The sequence below is a fragment of the Lissotriton vulgaris genome, chromosome 2_1 (assembly GCF_964263255.1).
Source record: "Lissotriton vulgaris chromosome 2_1, aLisVul1.2, whole genome shotgun sequence".
Lineage (NCBI taxonomy): Eukaryota > Metazoa > Chordata > Amphibia > Caudata > Salamandridae > Lissotriton > Lissotriton vulgaris.
In genome coordinates, this window is record NC_141687.1 from 1,674,401,734 (window position 1) to 1,674,426,266 (window position 24,533).

Here is a 24,533-nt window from a genome sequence, read left to right on the forward strand (position 1 = left end):
CTAATGAAGGCATACAGATCTTATCCATATTCAGCTATAGCCCACGCAGCCCAAATACGGCAAGGCTACTTCCTTAGATTCCTACAGAGCACAACGAGTTCTTTCGACACACCAAACCTTTAGCAACCTGGGAATTCCCCATGTCTTTGTTTTGATTTGTCATTGAACTGCGAGCACTAAAGGAACAGCCAGTTCTTAGTGACATCTTTTATTGACGTCTTATGTCCAACCTTACGTCAAACACGGCACCTTCCAGGTATAAATATACCAACACTTGCCTTAAGCAAAGACACGGTGGTGTGGAGCAGAGCGGCTATCTACTTATCCGAAGCCCAGCTGATGCGAGAGCCGAAGGAAGCCGCCCCTCCCCTTTGACACACTGGAGAAGCTGCCTTTCCTCACGCCGAGAAATCCAGCTCCGGTGTTTCCAGACACCCTTGCAGGTTACTGGGAGATCACGTCCTGAGAAACGAGATACAAGACCTCCTTCATTCTATAACCAAGGTACGGAGCTGATTCAAACTTTAGAGCGAATTCTTGATTCAGATTCTTGGCAAAAAAAACAACTTAACTTAACACTACAACTTACTTACTCCTTCCCACGTATTAGGCTTAGGTCAGGTACACCGGGGTAGGCGTATCTTAGAAGCACCAGTTGAGCTAGTCAATGTTTTTATGTATGTAAATATTTTATCAGTTTTAAAAGTATCATATGGCTAAGTACCATATCAATGCTTTTACAGTATTATTGTAGAATACTCCTTTTACTGTACGCACTTTACTTCATAATAAGTATTGCAATTGTGGCAATTCATTTCTCTTGCATGAGAAAGAAGACTGCTCAATAAAATAACACCTTTTATTGAAAACGCCCGGCTCTCTATTTCTCTGCCCTCTGGTGGAACGAAGCATGCACGATTGACTGAGTGAAATAGCTGTCTATTGTTTTCACACGACTCTGGAGATTCACTCCTTATTCTGGGGGAGCAAAGTTGTCATGTTATATGGTTGTCAGAAGCTAATCCCTTCTTGTCTAAATCAGGAGAGTTAACCCCTCCCTATTCATTCAAGAAAGTTTCTAGTGACCTCTGAGCTAGCTGGCAAACACTAATTAAGTCTAACAGTCAGTAGAGACCTAGATGACCTTAGTCCTACGTCTACACTGCTGTTTGTTATTCCAATGCGCAGAGACTATTGGGAATATAGGAACTACCCTACACTATATAACTTCTTTTGTTAGAAGAGCTTGTGCTTATTGTTTGAGGAACTGTTGGTGCTGTAGCGAGATTCTGGGAGTACGAGCTGGAATATTGGGAGGGTTGCTGGTAAGTTCCAGGCAGTAACCATGTTGGATAATACCGATTTGTCTGATGTTACGGATTGCCAAATGGGAAAGAAATGTCTTAGTCTTCCTCCGACAGGTGTAAGGTGATCGGGTGGGAGGGGAATAGTAAGCAAGTCACTGTTTGCTGGAAGATAGAGAGGTACGTGTTGGTGTACCTTTACCTCTGCCCTCGCAATTGTTTTCACTATAACCACCTTTATAAAATACTCTTGATGGTGAGGGTTGTGAATAGGACTTACATGTGGATCTGAAGAATTACCTTTGGATCCCCCTCTATACAATGAGCGGTGAAAAGAGCCTCTATTAGATGGTGACTGTAGGGCTCCCATTGATTCTGCCACTTCTGTGTCCTTTTTCATTTTCTCAAGTGACTCATCTACCGGAGGTCTAAAAACATTTTGTTTATCAAAGAGGGTAATAAGAATAGTTTGTTGATCCTCCGGTTTAAACCCAGAGATTATCAACCATACATGCCTTCTAAGAAGAAAGCTGGTGTTAATACCATTTGCTGCTGTATCGGCAGCACCTACTGCACATCTAGTAGATGAATTAGTTAAGTTTATTCACCTGCACCAATTCTTGCCCTTTTTTCCTGTGTTGTTCTGGGAAATATTGGAGCAACTGCTTCCTTTCGTCCCAATGGGTCATATCTTGCTAGAAGGCCTTATGTGTTAGCAATACGCCAAAGGTTGGCCGATTGCGCAGCTAACCATTTCCCCGATGCATCTATTAATTTAGACTCCGTGGCTGGAGGTGGTGCATCTGCTGTAGTTTGGGAATTAGCTCTTTTCCTAGCATTTAACACAACTAAAGAATTTAGAGGTTAATGTCCAGAAATAAAAATTGGATCAGTTGGAGGAAGTTTGTATTTTTTTGTCAATTCTAGGTGTTAAAATATGAGCCCGTACAGGGTCTTTAAAATAACATTGGCATGGCGCATCATGCCCTTTAACATAGATAAAGAACGCCGCGCTGTCCTATGTGATGTTCCTTAGGTCTCAAATAGAAAATCTTCCCCTTAGGGTTTCTTATGAAGTGTGACCCCACTGTATGATGCTGCCCTAGAAATTAACTCCTGGTATGCGGTGTCGTCATTAGGAGAATTAAGGCTTTGAAGGATATAGGTCAGGATTATTATCCATTGGAGGATCGATGTTCTAATCATTCCAAGGATCTGTAGGTGGTGGACTATCCTCACCTGTTTAGTTAATATCAGGGGTTACCCTGTGGTATAATATCTAAAGGGTTTGAGCCTTTGCTTAAATCCTCGGAAGGAATGTTCCTTTTAGAAGGAGTGACGTTTAGCTGATATATGTCCAGTGTCTGATTTAATGTAGATTTTTTCTGCTTAAGATCCAGCTTTTCTTGCATAACCTCTAGGATCAGTTCCAGAGGCTTATGATGGAAATCGTTTTGCTTTTGGTGCGGAGCTGGATTCGTCCATTTTTTTTTGCCGAAGATTTTGATGCCAAAGGAAATTTTTCCCGACCCGAAGACCTACCCACCCATTCTTCTGCAGGACCTTCTCCCCCCTCGAACATCCTTAACATTTGGAACCCAATCTCCACTGAGGACACCATCCGCCTGATGAACTCCATCCACTCAGGATCCCTAACTGACCCATGCCCTCACCACATCTTCAACAAAGCAGACTCCATCATAGCACCACACCTCCGAGACGTCATCAACTGCTCCCTCAACTCCGCCACCTTCCCGGAAAGCTGGAAACACGCAAAACTCAGCGCTCTCCTGAAAAAACCCACAGCTGACCCCTTCGAACTCAAAAACTACCGCCCCATCTCGCTCCTTCCTTTCCCGGCCAAAGTCATTGAGAAAGCGGTCAACAACCAGCTTGCCGCCTTTCTCGAAAGCAACAAATCCCTCGACCCCTCACAGTCCGGATTCCGAGCCAAACACAGCACTGAGACCGCAGTCATCGCAGCAACAGACGACATCCGAACCCTACTGGACAACGGAGAAACAGTCGCCCTCATCCTCCTTGACCTCTCCGCGGCATTCGACACAGTCTGCCATAGCACCCTATTACAGCGCCTTAGTAACATCGGAATCCAAGGAAAAGCACTGGATTGGATCACCTCCTTCCTCACCGGTAGATCCCAGAGAGTCAGACTCCCTCCTTTCAAATCAGAGCCCTCTGAAGTCATCTGCGGCGTGCCGCAAGGATCATCACTCAGCCCCACCCTCTTCAACGTATACATGAGCCCCCTCGCAGCCATCGTTCGCCAACACAATCTCAACATCATCTCCTACGCCGACGACACCCAACTGATCCTCTCACTTACCAAGAACCCCAACACCGCCAAAAACAACTTACACGAAGGAATGAAAGAAGTAGCCGAGTGGATGAAGCACAGCCGTCTGAAACTGAACTCAGACAAAACAGAAGTCCTTATCTTAGGAACCTCCCCCTCCGCCTGGGATGACTCTTGGTGGCCAGAGGCCCTTGGAAAAGCACCCATCCCGACGGACCACGCACGGAACTTGGGCGTCATCCTGGACTCCTCACTCTCAATGACCAGACAAGTCAACGCTGTCTCTTCTTCCTGCTTCAACATTCTTCGTATGCTTAAAAAAAACTTTTCGCTGGATCCCTACCGAAACTAGAAAAACGGTCACTCACGCACTCGTTACGAGTCGCCTGGACTACGGAAACACCCTATACGCCGGTTCCACCGCAAAACTCCAGAAAAAACTCCAACGCATCCAGAACGACTCAGCCAGGCTCATACTTGATATCCCGCGTAAAGATCACATCTCTGGTCATCTGAAAAATCTCCATTACCTTCCGCCTACTAACCCACGCACACAAAGCACTTTACGATCTCGGACCCGAATGCCTCAACACACGAATGTCTTTCTACACCCCCTCCCGTCAACTACGCTCCTCCAACCAAGCCCTGGCCACTGTTCCCCGCATCAACAAAGCCACCATGGGAGGTAGATCCTTCTCCTACCTGGCAGCCAAAACCTGGAACTCTCTCCCCACTCACCTTCGGCTTACTCAGAACCACCTAGCATTCAGAAAGCAACTTAAAACTTGGATATTCGACAAGTAATTTTCCCCTTCCTCAAGCGCCTTGAGACCCTATGGGTATGTAGTGCGCTATATAAATTTTTTGACTTGACTTGACTTGACTGTGTTTCGGTGCCGAGCCCAAGGCGTTGGAAGCAGTGTCTTGGTGCCAATCATGACCAGAAGGCAGTAGTTTGCCCAGAAGCCTTATGCTTGGTAGAAGGAAACTTGAGGGGCAAAGGGCCTTTGGAACTCACCCTGTCCCACTGGAACGTCTTCAGACTCTAGCTCTATTTCTATGTCCGAATGGACTCTTGGATAGAGATGGCCTCCTCCTCTTCTGCAACAGACGCCTCCATTTCTTTGTATTGGGTATCTTCTCCAAAGATATCCAGAGAGTGTTTGATATTCTGCCGCTGCATGTCCCTTCATTGAACCAGACTGTTCCGCAAAGTCATTTTAGACCGGAACGATCAACAAGTGTTGCAGTCCTCTTCCTTGTGCTACGGTGAAAGGCACAAAGTTGCAGACTTTTTGCAGGTCAGTGCATGGATAGTTGGAGCGGCACCAAGGACATAATTGAAATAGAGTCGGTTCCATCTGCAGAAGACTCAATACTGTGAAACGGAGTGTAAGTTGACAGACTCGGATAGGCCCGAAGACCACCAACGACAACTATAACAAAGATAATGTTTTCTATTGGTCGAAACGCAAAGAATATGAAAAGCGTATACAACCATACCAACGAGGGTACAGTGTGTTTGGGCACCGAGGGGATCACGAAGAATGGTGTCGAACCGGAGCGCTGCAAATCAAGTCCGAACCTGATGGCGAAAGAAAACAATCTAACAATGGAGTTGGTGCACATTTTGCACAATCACCGAAACGGGAGTCACCTTACCCCGTGATTGGAAAAGACGTCTTTGAAGAAAAACAACTTACAAACATCTGGACCCAAGACAAAATGGCAGGAGTATGCAAAGCATGTGTATCTACAGCACACATGCCTCGAACTCATAATTGACTCCGTGTTTATCCCCGAGGGTGACTGAATACAAGGGTGGAGGGAAAGGCACTGATGAGGGGTTACTTTGAAATATACTACATTGTACAGCTCTCCTTAAACTGCCTTATCAACGTCACCTTTTTTCACTATTACATTCATCTGTTAGAACAAATACTTGCACATCCTTAGCATCGTTGCTACTGCAGAAGAGTATCTTATACTTCTGATTTCAAATCCCTCCCCAACCACTTTCTATCTACATTGGCACCTTTTGTGTCTGTTTCTGATGGTCTTCTTGAGTGGGTAGGTCTGCCAGGTATCGTTCCATAGTTTCAATTCTCTGCTGCTTCTCACGGTTATGCTCATTTTCCTTCTGGCATTTCTTCTTCAAGTTGTTAATGTGCTTTTCCCGTCCCTTCACCTGTAATAAATGAGAAGGACTTTCTTAGAGCATGGATCCTTTTGCTTTGTATCTCACAGAGCCTATATCCAGAGCTATGTAGAAGCCACCCATGTCAGTTAAGTATCCATGCCTTCTTCAAGATACAGAATTCTGTGCACGACCTCTACCTTCCAAACTCAATGGTTGGTTCGTAGTCTACTGCTGTGTGCTCAACAGGTTTCTAAGGCCAAGTACAATGGATGCCGCACCCTCGTCCCCCATCCCTCTTTTTCAGGGGTCATTGCCTATAAGATGCATAGCTCCATATAATTCGGTATTAATCCTAAGCATCCCACTCGTAAGGGAACTTTCGGTGCAATACTTTTTCTGTTTCAGAGCAAGATCTACATTCCAAAACACTTAACCTTTACCCCCCCACCCCAAAAAAAGATCTAGTTTCATACCCGCTCTTCTTGCTTCTTTAGCGCCTGTTCATGCTTCTGGGTCGCTGCCTGAAGGAGATCATTGAATGATTTGTTATTTGCCTCTACTGCAGCCAACTTCTGCTCCAGATCCACCTTATCCTTCTTGAAGGATTCATACTGCTCAGCAAACTGTGCTCTCAGAAACGCGTTCTCTCGCTGCATTTCCTGAATACACACAAGAACACAAAAAGATTCATTAGGCTCAGAGATCATCAGATCATTACTCAACAGGCCAAACATGCTATTTCTTCATATTTCATTAATTTACAAAAACACATTTTCAGGCTAGGGTACAAGCTTGAAAACTGTTTCTGCAGAATGTCATGCACTACTGGGATACATTTATTATGGTGATGGAGATTAGCCTTGTTTGATTTACACACAGAGAATGGACCAAAGGAACAAAGAAAGAAAAGAACCCTAGCTGACCAAGAGGGGAAGTAAATCACCTCACACTAGCTTTTACAGATTTTAAAGGAAAGCAAAAAGACGTGTGGGATGTGCATGAAAAGAGGAGGAAGTATCTGAATTGGTAAGTAGAACTTTTAGAATAGTCTGCAAATCAACTTCAAGTGAAGGCCTTCATCATCTGTAAGCTGCAGTCACTGTCCTAAGACTTTGTATCAACTTGTAAGCTGTTATTGAGTTAATTATCCTTTTCACATATAAGAACAATGATTCCAGTTTTGGCCCAAAAACCAATTCCTTCAACACTTTGTCTCTTGCAGCTTGTGTGGACAATAAGAACACTGTAACACAATAGGATTTATGTCATAGCCATCATTAACAAAGAATCAACAACACAGGGAGAAATAATCAAACTATTACAAAGAGTTGGTGCCAGATCCAGAGAAACATCAAGGACTTTACTTAAGATCTTTTCTCAAATCGAAAGATTACTTGGGAACCACACCCTATTCTAGATCGGAGAGCACTGAACAAGTTGATAAGCAAACAAACATTCTAAATGACTTAGTTGGTAAATGCTCTCCAATCAGGATTTGTTTTGCATCAATAGATCTAGAAGATGCGCACTTCCACCCATCACAAAATGAAACTACTTACACTTTATAGTGGATGAGCATCACTACCAGTTCAAAGCACTCTCCTGGCCAAAAGTCAGAAACCAGAGATTTAGCAAAAGGCTTAGTTTCAGTGTCCAATAACTTGCGCGGGTGTCACATATCTCGACGATTGGCTTATCAAAGGTCTGTCATGGAACAAACCGTATGATCAGACATTAAAAGAATGGAGTCTAACCCCTTAAGATAAAATCCCTACCCAGGGCAAGAGATTGGATTTTTAGAGGAAAACATCGGTGCAGATTTCCTAAAGGTTTATTCATCCCAGGAAAGAAGAGTAAGACTAATAAATCTGGTCCAAGATATAAACACAAGAACATAGATTAGTCAGTTCTTCTATGGATTGTGTCTTTTGCATTCTTCTAATCCCAGTTGAGAATGAGAGCCTTGCAAGAGCTATAATTAGACATGGAGGGGCAGCAGATCTCAGGCGAATGAGACCACTGCACTAAAACAATAGAAATTAAGAAGGCCACGACTTAGTGGATGAACAAAGAATATGCATATGTGAGGTAGGACCTTTATTAATTGCAATCATGATTCCAACTGACAGAGGTCTCATTCAAAGGCTGGGTTCCACATTAAAAATATTTTAAACAATTAAAGCGTTCCAAAAGCAACGTTTGGACTCAAAAGATAGAAAAACTGGGCATAAAAATATAGGAGCTAAAGGCAGTCAGACACAAAGGTGTTCCTGCCACTGGTTTCCCACTTGGATGTCAAAATATGGCCCGACAACATGATAAACCTATAAGTAAGAAAGGAGTAACCAAATCCAAGCTTAAAAGCTTAACTGCTTTGGCATTGGAAGCTGCGTCACAAGTTCAGTCCAACAGTGAACATGTTTGAGGATTACAAAATGAGGCGGTAGCTACCTTAAGCAGAACATATCTAAATTGCAACAAATATGAGCTGAACCAGAGAAAACTGGTACTGTTATTTCAAAGAAGGGTTAAACATCCTTAGGATCGGTGTGCCCAGCTGTAGAACGCCAACTGCCAAAGCTACACAAGCAGGTTGTAGTATCCAGACACCCAAAGCAAAGAGATTTAGGTTGCCATGTCCGGTACATTTGTGTATGCTTTTCCCCAATCCTCCAGGTCCAGAAAGTATTAAGAGAGCCCAAAAAGAAACTAAGCTACTAATAATTTCCCTTGAGCCGGCCTGGCAATTTTTGTTCACCAAGCTATGGAATAAGTCATTAGAAATTATGTCCCAATTCAAACCAGACGGAATGTTTTCTTACCTGTAAACGTATTACTCCTTTAAGAGAATTCCCATTGAATTTATAAGCACAGAGTAGTCCAGGCCACATTAGAAGACCGCACACTCGAGAAGACCCAGAAGCACTTTTTCAAGAGCCACATTTTGTGCAGTATCTTCAGCTTACTTTGGAAAGTCCAGGTGGCAAAAATGTGTAATTTAGCAGCCCCCCCCCCCCCCCCACTCCCCCCGACAAAAAAAGATAGGCTAAGGGCCTGATTTGGATCTCAGTGGATGGGTTACTCCCGTCAGAACAGTGACAGATCTCTGGTCTGCCGCAATATAAATCCCATAGGATAAAATGGGATTTATATTTCGGCGGATAGGATATCCGTCACCATTATGACAGATATCCTATCCGCCGAAATATAAATCCCATTTTATCCTATGGGATTTATATTTCGGCAGGCGAGATCTGTCAATGTTCTGAAGTAATTCATCCACTGAGATCCAAATCAGATCCTATCTTGCCAATTTCATTAATTTGCTCTAAAAGATGGAAGATATTTCATAAAAGCCTGAAAAATATCACTAAAAGAAGGAAAAGTCATTAAAAAAAATATTCAAACTTTTTTTATTATCTTTGTGAACCAATTTTATTATTTATTATCCTACAAAAACAAAGATCACTACAGTCAAACCAACCAGGTCATAGACAACCCCACAATGCACATCGATAGTTCTAACATTTATGTAGACCAAAACATGAAATTCCCACCATTTGCCCCAAATCCTTCCATGCTTTTGTGGCCATATAAAGGGCTTTTCTTGTTGGACGCACCAGTCCACTCCTGCCTGCAAAGTAGCCAATGGTGGCATGTGGTGTGCACTTGGAATTCCACGCCCGGGCGAGGTCTCTTAGCAACCAGTTTGGCTACCTCCACAAACACATGTTCCAGCCTCGGTCCCCTCAAGGTCTTCCAGCAATCCCAGGTGGTCAACTTTCTTGGAGAGAGATAAAGGATGGTCAAGGACTCGTGAAAAAACTCTGTATCCGACAACAAGGAGCAAAAGCAGTTGGGTTGTGAAACCTACCCGCCTGTTTGAGCCACTGAGGGGGTCATGTAGGTTAGCTGGAGATAGTGGAGTTGGATCAACCTGAGGCACGTGGAATTGGCAAGTTCCCAAGTGGCCATTCTAGCAGCCCTTTAGTTGGGGTCATCTAGTTTCCAAACCAAGGCCTCCCACCTCAGTTTCAGCCTTGCAAACCGGTTGGGGGAATTGATGATCAGAGAGTAGTAAACTTGAGAGATTGTGCCTTTGGTAAGCCTACCAGTTAGCAGTTCAGCCTACAGGGGACTAAAGTTCAGTAGGATTTAGTAGGTGAGTGACTGACTGTATGAGTGAGTGATTAAATGTGTCTTACTGAATGCATAGGTTAGTGACTAAACTGTCTGAATGTGTGCATCATTATGTCTGTTGTGTAAGCTGCTGCATGTGTTGATTAGTAGCTATATGAGTGGATATATGGGTTATTGATTGGTTGTTCAAGTATTTGTATATGAGGGTGAGTGTGTATGGGGGTGGCTGGGAGGTGTGTGACTCTGTACATAGATGTGTGAGCAGTTGATTCACTAGGTGTATGAGTTCAAGAGTGCAGTTGGAAACAGCTGTATCGGAGGTTGACTGTGTGCATGGGTGTGTTGGTGAGTGAATGGATATCTCAGTGCTACATGTCCAAGTAAGTACATATGTAAAAACACAGTGCATGTGAGAGTTGGCATATATTAATGACTATACACGAGAGCCTGTGATTGCGTAAGTGACTGTATAGATCAATGTGCACTTGTATCAGTGATTGTAAAAGAGAGTAAGTATGTGTTAGTATATGTTTGAATAAGTAAGGGTATGTGTGTATAAATGCACAGATGAGGAAATGGGAGTGTGATTGATTCTATGCATGAATGACTAGGTGTGTGAGTAACTCCATGGATGAGTGGCAGTGTGTGAGTATCTCTATAGGTGTATGAGTGCATATGATAGTGTTGTATTGATGAGTGACTGTATGTACGAGTGATTGTATGAGTGGATGTGTGTGTAGACTTAGGAATCAGTGATTGCGTATGTAGTAACTGGTATTGGTTTGTCAATGGTTTCTGGAATGGTAGTCTGTATTTAACACTGGATATATCAAAAGTTAGATTAGAGTGTGAGGAGGTGCATCGTATTATCACAAGAATGATGCCATCAGTGATGTCATCAGTGATGTCATTTGAGATGTCATTTGAGATGTCATCAGTGATGTCATCAGTGATGTCACTGACCAGGTCATGAATGATGTAATATGTGACATCATCAGCAGTGGATTGCGGGCGCGCGAGTTATAGTGAGTCCAACTAACTATAACGTGGGAATTTCAATGGTTTTGTATGAGTAAAAAGTCCAGCTAACTATAACTGGTGTTAAACTTATGGTTTTTTCAGTCAATTTCAAAAGTTTTTTAAATGCTAATTCCTAACTATAACAAGTGTTAAACCTATGCTTTTTTCAGTGAATTTCAAAGGTTTTTTAAAAGGCAATTCCTTACTATAACGAGTTTGTAACCTACGATTTTTAAAGTGAATTATTTTTTTTTTTTAATAGTTGTTTTTTATAACTATTAATTATAGTATTTTTATAAAATAATTTTTAATTTTTTTCTAAAATACATTTTTCAATTGATTTTTCCTTTTTTTTTAGCATTTTACCTTGGAGCGCTCTGGGTGCGCGCACCGGTAAACGCACCCGTACACGTAGCGAGAGCGCTATCCCCGCGTGCGGAAAAATATATAATTATGTATTTAAAGTAAATAATAATGGAAGTCATTCAGTGGCATACTCATAAAAGTACTAATTTTCATTTTTAATAACCGAATTTCACCTTTAAACGCATTTCCGAAAATCTAACAAAGAGTCGTTCAGGCGCCGCGTAAGCGCCCCCGGAAGCGCCTACGTACGTGCCGCGTAAGCGCCCCCGGAAGCGCTTACGTACGTGCTGCGTAAGCGCCTGCGTAAGCGCTCCGGAGCGCGTCAAGTCATGTGACCTTAAAATAACACTTTTCATTGGTTGTGAACCTTTTTTACAACTAATGAAAACCCCACCCATTTCCTTCACTACCTCTATCACTTTGGAGAGAACAAGAACTATTCCTTTCTTCTCTTCAATTGTTTGCAAAGAATGGCTGCAAGACCACCAAGCAGCAGTGATGATTCTGATGACTTTCTCCAGGAAGAACCACCTCAGCCAAAAGTGAAGCAGCACTTCATCTGGAAGTTTTTTTAGCATTTCAGAAGGGGAGAAGAAGGTGAATGCTCCTAAAATGGCATGTAGGATCTGCAACACTATTCTGTCTCGTGGTGACCCCAGAAAAAAAATACAGCTTTGGGAACTCCACAATGATCAGGCATGTCCAAAGAAGGCACCCCCAAAACTATGCCCGGGAGAGTGTCAGGGACCTGGCACGGAATGCACCTGGAGATGGCGCCTCGACTTCCACCGGAGGAGCAACATCATCGGGGAGAGGAAGAGCAGTTGAGCTGATACCAAATATTCAGCCTGTTTTTATTCAGCCTGTTTTTAATAACATTACCATTAGGTGTAAGCAGTGTGACGAACTGCTTTGTTATGGAGAACAGAGTATCCAACTAATTGTTCAAAAAAGAGAAGAACATCGCTTCCCTCCCAAGCCCTAATTTTTCCCCTTTTTTTGCTCCTGTTGAGCAGTTTGGCATTCCCTAGTTTTTTTTTGTTCTGAAAAGAAAAAAAAAAAAAAAAAAAAAAAACTTTAGAGCTACCTCCAATTCTCCAAAAAGAGCTATATTATTTATATATTGTAAAGGAGTGAGTGAAGTGGTGAGCTCAGGGTGCGCGTACCCAGCACTTACCCCGCGAAAGTTGCACAAAAAGGTTTTTTACCCTTCAGGCCCCCCTCAGAAAACCTAGGGGGTCAGGGGGTGTGTACCCTGCCCCCTTTTAATCATTTCCCCCTTTATATTTTCACCTCTTGTGTCTCGATTTTACCGAGACACAAGATGGTGGACTCTCCGGAATGTTTAGAATGTCGACAGCCAATCAGCTTTCCGCTCGGGCACTCCCGTAGCGCGCTGGGTGCGCTCCCCGGTACGCGTACAGGTGAGCGCTCGGAGCGCGCATATAGATATATATGTGTTTTTGAAGTTAATTTAAAAAAAAAACACTGAAGCAAATTTCACGAAATATAGCAAAGGCACATCTGCGTACCAGTCCCTACAATTTTGCAAAGTTTGGCGTAATTCCGTTCAGCGGTTCAGGCTGTAGCCTTGTCAATTCGTCCTATGGAAAATAACATGGGGGAAAGCCTTTTTGGGACCCCTCCTTTTTTCTCAGCCCCCCACTTCACGAATCCGCCCGAAACTTTCAGGGAAGGAGCAGAGCGGAGCTGGCCTAAATTTTGGAAAATTACACGCAAATTCCTCAACCGGCGCCAAAGTTATTCCCAATAGAACGTTGCGGATTTCCTATGGTAGGTAGGTCCCAACTATAACTACCTACTTGCGCCAGCCAGTAGGTAATATATATCTATATATACACATTACATCACAATAACTCTGGTATAGAAGAGTGGACAACGGGGAGGCGAGTGGGTCAGTGAGGAATCCACAGGCAGATACTGTATCTACCAGAAAAAGCGTTACCGAAGGTAAGTAACTTGTTCTTCTGATAGATACATCTGCCAGTGGATTACTCACCTTGTGAATAGATTCCCACAGCAGTCCCCACTGCTGGAGGAGGGTGTCCACTCTGTTATACCAAGAAATCTTGGAGGACAGAGCGCGCAAAGTGGCCGTCCCTCCTCACTTCGGAATCCAAGCAGTAATGCTTCGCGAAAGTGTGGAGGGAGGCCCTAGTTGCGGCTCTGCAAATGTCCTCTACAGGCAAACCTCTAGAAAGAGCAGATGTTGCAGACTTCGCTCTAGTGGAATGAGCCCTTATACCCTCTGGAGGTTCCTTACCCGCCAGGGAGTAGCAGATCTTGATGCATAAAATTATCCATCTTGAGAGCGTGCGCTTGTGCACAGACTTCCACTTCCTGCAGTCAGCATATCCAACAAACAGCTGGTCATCCGACCTGAACTCTCTCGTCCTGTCCAGGTAAAAGCTCACCGCCCTCTTAGGGTACAGGCGGTGAAGTCTCTCCTCCTCCTTGGAAGGGTGAGGGGGAGGATAAAAGGTAGGGAGGGTAACGGACTGTCCCAGGTGGAAAGGAGTTACCACCTTCGGCAGAAAAGCAGCCCTGGTCCTGAGAACCATTCGATCAGCATGAATGGATAAAAATGGGGGCTTTGAACTAAGAGCTTGAAGCTCACTTACCCTCCTTGCCGAGGTAATTGCTACCAGAAAAACAGTCTTGAAAGACAAAAGCCTCAAGGGACACTTGTGTAATGGCTCGAAAGGCGAACCTATCAGGAAAGTACGTATAAGGTTCAAGTCCCACTGAGGCACAATAAAAGGAGGAGGAGGAAATTTATTGGTAACGCCCTTGATGAATCGTAAAACGATAGGTGACTTATATAAAGAGGGCTGGTCGGCAAACAAAGGAAAGCCGATAAGGCCGACAAATAACCCTTAATAGTTAATAGGAAAGAGCGAATCGAAGAATATTGGACAAACGAGCCCTTAAAGGGTCAATTGACTTCTCTCCTCACCAAGCAACAAACTTAGACCATCTATAGGAATAAATGGACTTAGTGGAGTCACGCCTGGCTGACAAAATGACATCCACCACATCGTGTGGGAGAGAAAAGGAACTCCGGTTGCCCCGTTCAATCTCCAGGCATGAAGGTGTAAGGTCTGGAGGTGGGGGTGTAGAACCTGCCCTTCCATCTGAGAGAGGAGATCTGCCCTGTGAGGGAGACAGAGCGGCGAGCACGAGGAGAGGTGTAGAATATCTGTGTACCACAACCTTCTTGGCTAATCCGGGGCGACCAATATAACTTGGGTCCGGTCTGGCGAACCTTCCTCAGAACCAGAGGAATCCAAGGTATGGGAGGAAACGCGTAAAGGAGTTGCGAGTCCCAACTCATCTGAAACGCGTCCCCCAGTGCTCCTTGCATCGGAAACTGGAGACTGCAGAAAGACGGACAGTGAGCATTCTCGCGCGTGGCAAATAGGTCCACCCAAGGGGTTCCCCCACGTCCGAAAGACATGACGAACCTCCTCCGGGTGAAGCCTCCACTCGTGGTCGGCTGAGAACTGCCGACTGAGACGGTCTGCACATACGTTCAGAACTCCGGCCAGACAAATCTGATGGTCCTGAACCCAAGACCAGAGACGCAGAGCCTCTCTGCAGAGACACTGCAACCCTACTCCTCCCTGCTTGTTGACATACCACATCGCGGTCGTATTGTCCGTCAGGACTTGAACCGACTGACCGCGAAGGGAAGGGAGGAAGGCCTTGAGCGCTAAACGTATGGCCCGTAATTCTAGAAGGTTGATGTGAAACAACCTTTCCTCTGGAGACCAAAGACCTTTGACCTCCAGATCCCCCAGATGTGCATCCCACCCTAGAGTGGATGCATCAGTTATCACAGTGGCCACTGATGGAGGCAGAAGAAAGGGCTTTCCTTGTGACAGAGTGCCCTCCACGCTCCACCAAGACAGATCTGCCGCAGTTTCTCTGGAGATCATGACTGACTCCCTTAGATCTCCGTTGTGCTGATACGACTGCCTGCAGATGCACCACTGGAGTGCCCTCATGTGCCAGCGTGCATGGTTGACCAACTGAATGCAGGAAGCCATCAGACCGAGCAGACGGAGGACCTTCAGGACTGGAACAACCGCTCCATTGTAGAATAAAGGAATCATTTCCTGTATATCGCGAATCCGTTGAGGAGGAGGGAATGCACGGCATACAGTAGTGTCCAGTAACGTACCTATGAACAGGTTGCGCTGGGAGGGCACCAGGTGAGATTTGGGTACATTTATCGAAAAACCCAACCTGTGCAACAACTGAGTTTTCTCCTGCAGGTGATGGAGCAGCTTCTCCGGCGACTCTGCTTTGATCAGCCAGTCGTCCAGATACGGGAATACAGGTATCCCCGACCTCCTGAGATGTGCTGCCACCACTGCCATCACCTTGGTGAAAACTCGAGGCGCAGTATTAAGACCAAACGGAAGGACCGCAAACTGGTAGTGTTGCGACCCAACCGTGAAACGGAGATGCTTTCTGTGCGACTTCAGGATGGGAATATGAAAATACGCATCCTGCAAATCAATCAACACCATCCAGTCTTCTTCCAGCAGCGCCTGAAGAACCTGAGAAGGGTGAGCATCTTGAACTTCTCCTGCCTTAGATAAAAGTTAAAGATCCTGAGATCCAGGATTGGCCGAAGCCTGCCATCCTTCTTGGGGATCAGAAAATACCGGGAGTAGCATCCCTGACCCCTCTCCTACTCTGGAACCACCTCTATCGCACCTTTTCTGAACAGCGCCAGGACTTCTTCCTGCAGGAGAAGCAGGTGGTCCTCCGAACAATAACCCTGGCAAGGAGGGTAATTTGGGGGAAATTGCCGAAAGGAAAGAGCATACACATTCTCCACGAGATTGAGAACCCAAAGATCTGATGTAATCAATTCCCAATCTCGTAGGAAATGGGTAAGCCGACCCCCCATTGGGCCCACATGATCCGGAATGGCGGATCTAGGGCTGCTTTGCTGCGTTGGCAGGGGGCTGGGAAAGGGAAGAGGAGGAGGAGGAGAAGGCAACTTGACGACCTCTGGGACGAGCTCTCTGTCTGCCCCTGTACGTCTTGTACAATGTGTTTTGCTGCTGCGGAGTTGACTTGTAGGAACGAAAAGAAGATCTGCCAAACCCTCTAAAACGTTTCCCAAAGATGCCCCTGGTCTGAAGGCGCAACGTCTTAACCGTCGCCCTGCTGTCCTTAAAACGTTCTAAAGCAGCGTCTGCCTTTTTGCCAAACAAACCAGACCCGTCGAATGGTAGATCCATTAATGCAGACTGGACATCAGTTGAAAACTCAGACGATTTTAGCCATGCAGCTCTCCTCGTAGCCACCGAAGAGCCCATGACCCTCGCCACAGAATCTGCTGTGTCCAAACCACTTTGGATCACCTGCCTTGCTGCAGCCTGAGTGTCCGAGATACCCTCCTGGAAGTCTTTTCTATCATCCTCAGGTATCTTTAGCACCAACTGTTTTACAGTATCTATCAGGGCGTGGATATATTGCTACATCAGGCAGGTCGCGTTTGTGGACTTCAATGCCATGCTGGCGGATGAGAAAACATTTTTAGCAGCCTGATCCTGTTTCGACTCCTTTTCTGCAGGAACCAGTGGAGAAGCTCCTGTTGATCTTTTGGAACAGGCAGCCTGCACCACCAAACTCTCAGGCAGAGGGTGAGAGGACAAAAATTCCGGGTCATAAGGAGCAACTCTATATCTCCTGGCAACAGCCCTAAATTCTGCAGGAGCTGACAAAGGTTTCTTCCAAACTTCTAAAATTGGCTCTGCTAGGGCATCATTAAATGGCAGCATTGGTTCAATCACTGAAGATGGTGAGTGAAGGACCTCTGTGAGAATATTAAACTTAAACTCAGCAGTAGGCAGAGTAATGTTCAGTAAGTTTGCTGCCTTCCTTATCACGACATGGTAAGGAGCCACATCTTTAGAGGGTGCATCCGACACTGAAGCTAAATCCCACGCAGGAGACAGTTCCAGGCCACTAGCCACCGTCAGGTCATCAAATGGGTCCTCAGACTCCTGCAGCTCACCCTGTCCAAAATTTTCCTCACAATACCTTTCTTCCTCCATAGGCCTCTGGGCTTCACGCCTCGACCTGTGTCTCACATACAATGCCGACGGATCCAATGTCGACTCAGTCGGAGCCGGTACCGGCGCCGATCCAGACGGACGAGGTAGTTTCACACTAGGTCGTTCAGGGTTCGGCATCGGAGTTGATTGATTCCGCGTCAATGGCTTCGGCGTCGATGGCTTCGGCGATGAAGGCCTCGCCGGCGTCGGAAAATGCCAATGCGGCGCTGGAGCCAGCATAAAGGGCGCAGGAGCATAGGTCTGGGGAACACCCAGACTAAAAGTCATCGGACCCGTGGGACCAACAGGAACCTCGTGGGGTACATAGCCTTGGAGTATATCCCGAACACAGCATTCAGGAACTGTGTCGGATGCGGACCTGGAGCCGGGAAGGCTGGGTACGTACCCCCAGGCTGCTCTTGAGGGCGCGTAGTCGATACGACGTCGACCTCTTCGGGCTGGTGCACTGGAGTCGACAGACACGCAGGCAACGGGCCTCTCCCTCTTCAACCACCTCCTCCTCACCTTCATCCTCCCGACAAGAAGGATGGGACGGAACCGGAGATGGATTAGTTATATGCCTCGGCGAACCTGGCAAATTCACCTGCAGCACTTCGGCTTCGTAAGAGCATGACGCCGAGGGTGAAGACAACACCTTCTCAACCAGATTCACCTGTGACTTCGGCTTTGACCCAGAGTCCTTCCTCGAGTGACGCCCGGACTCATGGGTCCTCTTCTTATGTTTATTCTTTGAAGATCTCGAAGCATGGGCCGAGGACGAGTCCGAGCGCGACCTCGAACGAGACCTTGATAGATCACAGAGTTCGCGACCTCGAACTTTTCTTCTCCTTTCTGCTTTTAAGTTTCACCACGAGAAGCTTAGTTTCTCTCTCCCAAAGGGCCTTTGGTGTCATCTTCTTGCAAGACGGGCAGTCTTCGACGTCATGGTCGGAGCTAAGACACCATACTCAGCATTCATGTGGATCCGTAATGGACATGGTTTTGCCACATTCCCCCCAAGCTTTAAACCCGGTCTTCTTCGAAGACATGTCGAGAGAGAAGACAATGAAGAACAATTACAACAAAGTAACAAGGTTACTGCAATAGCTACGGACGATCCCTAGAAAACCGTTAGCGTCGACGACGCGGAAAAAAAGGAACTGATGTCATCACGCCGGCGTGGGCCTAATATGGTGTCGGTGACGTCAGCGGAGTTGCGCGTGATGCCGTGCCTCTATGACGTCGCCCACGTCGGCACGAGGCTACGAAAGAATTTCCGAATGTTGCTGACGCAAGGGGATATTCACAAGGCGAGGAATCCACTGGCAGATGTATCTATCAGAAGCATTGGGCATAAATAAACTGCTTTGATGAAATCGGCATTTGTGCGTGTTCTTGAAAAGAGGTTCGGAGGGCCCGGCTTGAACATGAGAAACCTAGGAAATAGAATTATTCAAATTCGCCAGTAAGGAAAGGCTAAGTGCAAAAGAGGATGATCTATGGAGTACAAAGGAGCTAAAATGAAAAGAAAAAGAAAGTAATTGGATTAACAAATGCTGCAAATGCATTTTCAAAGAAGGCTGTACCATCGGTTTGGGGCGAAAAGTAGTCCCATTATGATGTTATTCCCATACCGCTGTCATAGGGTGATTGTCAGAAACTGTCATAGGGGATAAGGGGCCGGCCCCCAACCCAGAAGAAGGGACGAATGATGGAGAGGACATTAAACCATTGAGTGGGAATAGAAAGGGGTAAATCTTGGAAGACATGAAGGAAACTAGGCAGCAGCATCATCTGGAAGACAGCCACACGCGGAAGAATATGGAGGGGTAGACTCCTCCATCTCTGAGGATCTGTCCTCAGTTTAGCCACCAGGGGAGGTTGGTTAAGGCTCCAAGTCAGCTGGAGGAGCAATGAGATATGGATTCTGAGATACTGGAACGCCAGACAACGTACAGGGATTGTAGAATGTCAGGATGAAACACTAAAACCACCTCATACAGGGACTGTTAGAAATTTGGTTTCTGGTTGGCAGAAGTATGCACCCTGTCCAAGCAGGAACCACAAGTCTAGTCAGGGTAAGAAAACAAGTTACTTACCTGTAACTTTGGTTCCCCAGTATTGGTAACTTTCATAGATTCCCATGCTTTTGTATCATTCCCTGTCGTCGGAATGGGAGTCTCTGTAACAAAATAACATAGCAGTAGGTACAAAAGAGAAAGAAAAAGGCCTAGGCCACCTTCCCTTTTGTAGCATATCCCCCTCTTTTTTGTAAAAGAGACCAAACTAAGCATCAGCCAATCAGAAGAGCCTCACCCCATAGAACCCTCCTGAAGGAACCTCAGAGCCTCAGATTTTCGTAGCCGTTGGGTAACAGTCACCACATCTGCTGACGGCTGAGCTTTCCTCTAAAGTTACCAATACTGGGGAACAGAAAGTTACACGTAAGTAACTTGTTTTCTTGCCCCAGTATTGGAACTTTCATAGATTCCCATGCTTTTGTATCAGAGTAGCAAGCAATAAAACACATTTTGGGGCATAAACATACATTGCAATAGCCATCAGTACATGATAGATACAAAATGTGCAGAAAAAACGGAAGGTGGGATAGAAAGGAAAGCTCGCCAATTAGTGGAAGAGGTTCCTCAGGACTGCCTGGCCCACAGCCGTGTCCTCCTGTGTCAAGGATTCCAAGCAGTAATGCTTTGTAAAGGTGTGCACGCTGCTCCAAGAACCTTGGGATAGGTTCTTCTACTTTGTCCACCACAAGGCAGCTTTTTTCATTGCCGAGGTGATGGTCACTCTGTCGAACGAACCGTGAATCTGTCTCCACTGGAAGTCCAGCTGCTCTTGAAGAGGACGCATCCTCAATCTGCAGTGTGGAATCAGAGGAATGTATGAAGAGATCACTCCTAGAAGAGATTTGTAACGGCATACTGAAAGATACCTTCTTCTTAAGACTAGCGCCATGGTTTGCAGTTTTTCCTGCCTCTCCAAGATTGGGAAAGCTCTCTTGAGATTCGATTCCAAGACAGCCCCCAGTAAGCGTGCAGTCCTGGACGGAACCAGAGATGATTTCTTCTTGTTTAGAGTGAGACCCAAATTCTGAAAAAGGTTTGTACATGCGTCGACCACTTCCCTCGCTGCCTCCCTGGACGAAGCCTTCAGCAACCAGTTGTCCAGGTAAGGGAAGACTTGAAAGTGATTCTTCCAGAGAAACGCTTCAACTGGTGCCAGCACCTTGGTGAAGATTCTTGGGGCTGAACGAAGACCAAAGGGTAAAACCCTGAATTGAAAGGGGCTCTTGGCTACTGTAAATCGTAGAAACCTTCGTTGTGCCGGGTGAATCGGTATGTGAAAGTACGCATCTTCGAGATAGAGCGTGGCCATGAAATCCCCTGGATTGAGGAGACGTAGTATGTCTTGAAGTGAGACCATCCGGAAAGACAGTGAGATGAGATAGGGGTTGAGCTCCCTGAGATCTAAAATGGGGAGCCATTTCTCTAGCGTCTTCCTTATCAGGAAGAACCTGGAATAGAATCCTTCTCCTCTTTGGGCGGAGGGTACTGGCTCTATAGCCCCTTTCAGGAGCATCTGATTAACTTCGAGCTGCAGAAGACGCAGATGTTTCGAAGGGATGGCGGCCGGGCGCTTGGATGGTGGGATTTGCGTAAATTCCAAAGTGTGGCCCTTTCGAATGATGTTTAGCACCCAATGGTCTGATGTTATCTTGGACCAATTCTGATGGTATTGAGATACCCTGCCTCCTACTGATGATCTTGCGGAGGTGGGCACAGTAGGAAGAGCCAGGAGGCAGCTATTGTCTCTTGGACGTTTCACGTCCTTGACGAGTTTGCTTTCCTCTATTTTTAGATCTTGAGAAATTAGAGGACTGGCCTTGTCTCTGCTGATAAGGCTGGCGGTACTGTTGCGAACCTGAGCCATACTAGGAGTACCGTTGCTGCTGGTAAGAGCCTCTGTACGTAGTACTCTTGCGTCTGGAACCTCTGAATGGACCTTTATGGTACTGAAGCGAACCCAGAGACTTAGCTGTCTCAGTGTCCTTTTAAATATCCTGGAGAGTGTCATTATCAACTTTCCAAATAATGCCTCTCCATCGAAAGGTAGATGCAGGATCTTATTCTGGATTTCAGGTCTGAACCAAGTCGCCTTGAGCCATTCCCAGCGACGAAGGACTGCAGCACCAGCCAATGAACGAAAGGCTGTTGTGGCAATGTCCATGGCACAGTCTATAATTTCCATTGACGTTGCTTCCCCTGCTTGTAAAATCTTCTTCGCCTCGGTTTTTGAATCTGGCCAATATTGCCCAATATTGCCAAGGCATTTGCTGCCCGCACCAAAAGACTAGCCATTGAAGAGAACCTCTTACCGGCGTGGTCTAACCTCCTGCCTTCTTTATCTGGAGGAGTTGTCAAAGGAGCTGAAGGGTTGCATGACCTCAGTGCCGCTTGTAAAATTACGGAGTCCGGTTTTGGGGGTCCCGTCAAAGACGCCGGACCATCTTCAGGTGCCTTGTATTTTTTGTTGAGGCGCAGTAGTACAGGGACCACCGTCGTAGGATTCTTCATTGCCTTAAGGCCTTCGTCCCAAACATTTTGGACAATAGGGATAGATCTAGTAGTCTTTTTATAAGGCTCTTTAAAGTAATATAAAACACATTCGGTGGTAACAGAAGGCATTGGTAGCTTGAATCTGCCAGCCGCTCGCTCCATCAGCTTATGGAACCCCCCCTATATCCGCTGGTGGGGAGTCCATCGGATCCGTCATAGAGATGCTGGGTCTAGGATGACATATTCCTCCCATTCTACACCTTGATCAGGTGTGCCATAAAATTTTTGATCCTCATCCGAGGAATCATCATGCGTGTCCAGTAGTATCGAAGGTACCTATAGAACCGGTGTCTGCGGTTGAGAGGTCACCTAAGGAGGCAATTCTGGAGAAACCATTGCAGGAGCCGCAGGGACAGGCAGGGCTTGCATAGTCGAACAGCAGTAGGCTGTGAATATCTAGATTTGTAATCCTGCAGCATGTTGTGGAGATACTGCAAGAGAGAAGATAGTACAGACACCATGTCTTGTCTCGAATACGGTTGTGGCTGGGCAGAATGATGATAATCACATTCCTGCTGGTACTCCCCCTTCGGAATCAGTCTCCTGGCATTTAACCAGAAGCTGAGATGGACTGTTAGCATAACCATATGAGTCCTGATCGTCATCACCTGAGTCGTCATCATCCTTCTCCTCTAACAGCAGAGCTGGAGGCAAAGGGGTAACTCTCCTAGGAGACATCATGTCAGGTGTAATCCGTCTCATGGAAAAAGTAATTCTTTCTGTCGACGACAGAATAGTCGATGATCCAGTCGACGATGAAGTTGTATGTGGTAATACTGCCGTCGTCGACGGAGTAGACTTCGTCGACGAACAATCAACGATGAAATGGGCGTCGTCGACACAGTCGACAAGACAGTCGACGCCCCTGCTGTCGTCGTCGTCTAAGCCCTTGACGCAGACACTGTCATCGTCACCACCATCGACACACTCTTTGTCGTCGCTGCAGTCGTCGACATCTTAGTCAACGCCGCTGACCCGGCAACGACGACTCAGTCGTCGCAGACGATCCAGTCAACGTCAATTGTACCGTGGACGAGCCCGCCGACGGTACCATTTTAAGCTTAGCCTTCATCTGCGTCGTCGGCAACTTGGAACTACTGTGAGACTTCCCAGAAGACTGAGAAGGTCTTTTGAAGGCTGGATCAGTCTTCATACCAGAAGGTGTAGATGGTCCTTCCCTCTCCATTTCACCATGGTGAGGAGATCGACCGGACCCTGGCTCTCAGACTCTATGGGGGTCTTTTCTGAGGCCTTAGATGGACTCTCCATAGAAGGAGAAGGGGAAACCCTACCCCTTTTGGCTGACCTTCTTGTAGATGAGGCTGAAGAAGAGTCTTCACTGTCACTGGAGACGGTGTCTTTTCTTGACTTCAACTTCTGGAGCCAGGTAAGAAGCCTACCCTCACGATCCCGGAGGGTGTTAGTAGAAAAGGTATGGCAAATCTTGCAGTCCGCAGCCTTATGATCAGGATAGAGGCAATATATACAATCCTTATGCTTATCCTCAAAAAAAAAAACTTTTCTTGCCACGGTGGAACATGGCTTGAAAAGGGCCGTCTTCTCCTTATCAGACATCCTGGAATGGACAGCCAACAATTCAGAAGAGAAATCCTGAAGAAAACTTCTGAAAAAAGTAGACATTGAGCAGAGCTCAAAGGAGACTCCCTAAGCACAACGTGCGGTAGAAAATCTGAGGCTCCTTCAGGAGGGTTCTATGGGGGGAGGCTCTTCTGATTGGCTGATGCTTAGTTTGATCTCTTTCACAAAAAGAGGCCGATATGCTACAAAAGAGAATGAGGCCTAGGCCTTTTTCTTTCTTTTTTTGTACCTACTGCTATGGTATTTTGTTACCGAGACTCCCATTCCGACGACGGGGAAGGATACAAAAGCATGGGAATCTATAAAAGTTCCAATACTGGGGCAAGTTAGTAACACACTGTACATTAACCTGTGCTCACTCTCTGGTGCTTGGAACAGAGCAGTCAGGCTTCCTGATTACTAGGGTTAAGGTCATCCCATTTTAGGGGCCTTGTTTTATGGGGAGGATGGGCGGGCGGTAAGGAATCTATCACTAACTAATGTCTCTTACAGATATATTGTTACACAAGTAGTAACTTGTGCATCTGAAAGAGACACGTTAGTGATCGCTTCCTTACCTTAGAATAGATATGCCAGCAATACCAACCCCAGTGGTGGGTCTGCGTACAAAATTACACCAGGAAGTCACGGAGTACAGAATGGCCGAAGAAGCAGTCTCTACGGACTGGACTGTCAAGGCAGTAGTGCTTCGTGAGCGTGTGCAGCAAGGCCCACGTTGCTGCCTGACTAAAGTCCTGCAAGGGAACGCCACGTCCCAAGGCAGTAGTGGCTGCAGTCGCCCTGGTCGAATGGGCACACAACCCCACAGGAGGCTCCTTCTTGGCCAAGGAGTAACATGCTTTGATGCACAGAACGACCCACCGGGAAATGGTCTGTTTGTGCACAGCCCGACCTTTTTTGGCGCCCACGTAGCCAACAAAG

The 24,533-nt window shown here is 46.1% G+C and overlaps 1 protein-coding gene across 1 annotated transcript in view; it reads right to left on the reverse strand.

Moving 5' to 3' along the window:
• CEP85 (centrosomal protein 85) overlaps nucleotides 1-24,533 on the reverse strand; it is a 413,787-nt gene that overhangs the window by 274,463 nt on the left and 114,791 nt on the right. Inside the window, exons 7-8 of the mRNA XM_086957634.1 lie at nucleotides 6,232-6,417; nucleotides 5,654-5,806 (exon numbers count right to left, since the gene is read on the reverse strand). Of these exons, the coding sequence (XP_086813760.1) occupies nucleotides 5,654-5,806; nucleotides 6,232-6,417 (339 nt within the window). The remainder of the gene's footprint in view (nucleotides 1-5,653; nucleotides 5,807-6,231; nucleotides 6,418-24,533) is intronic.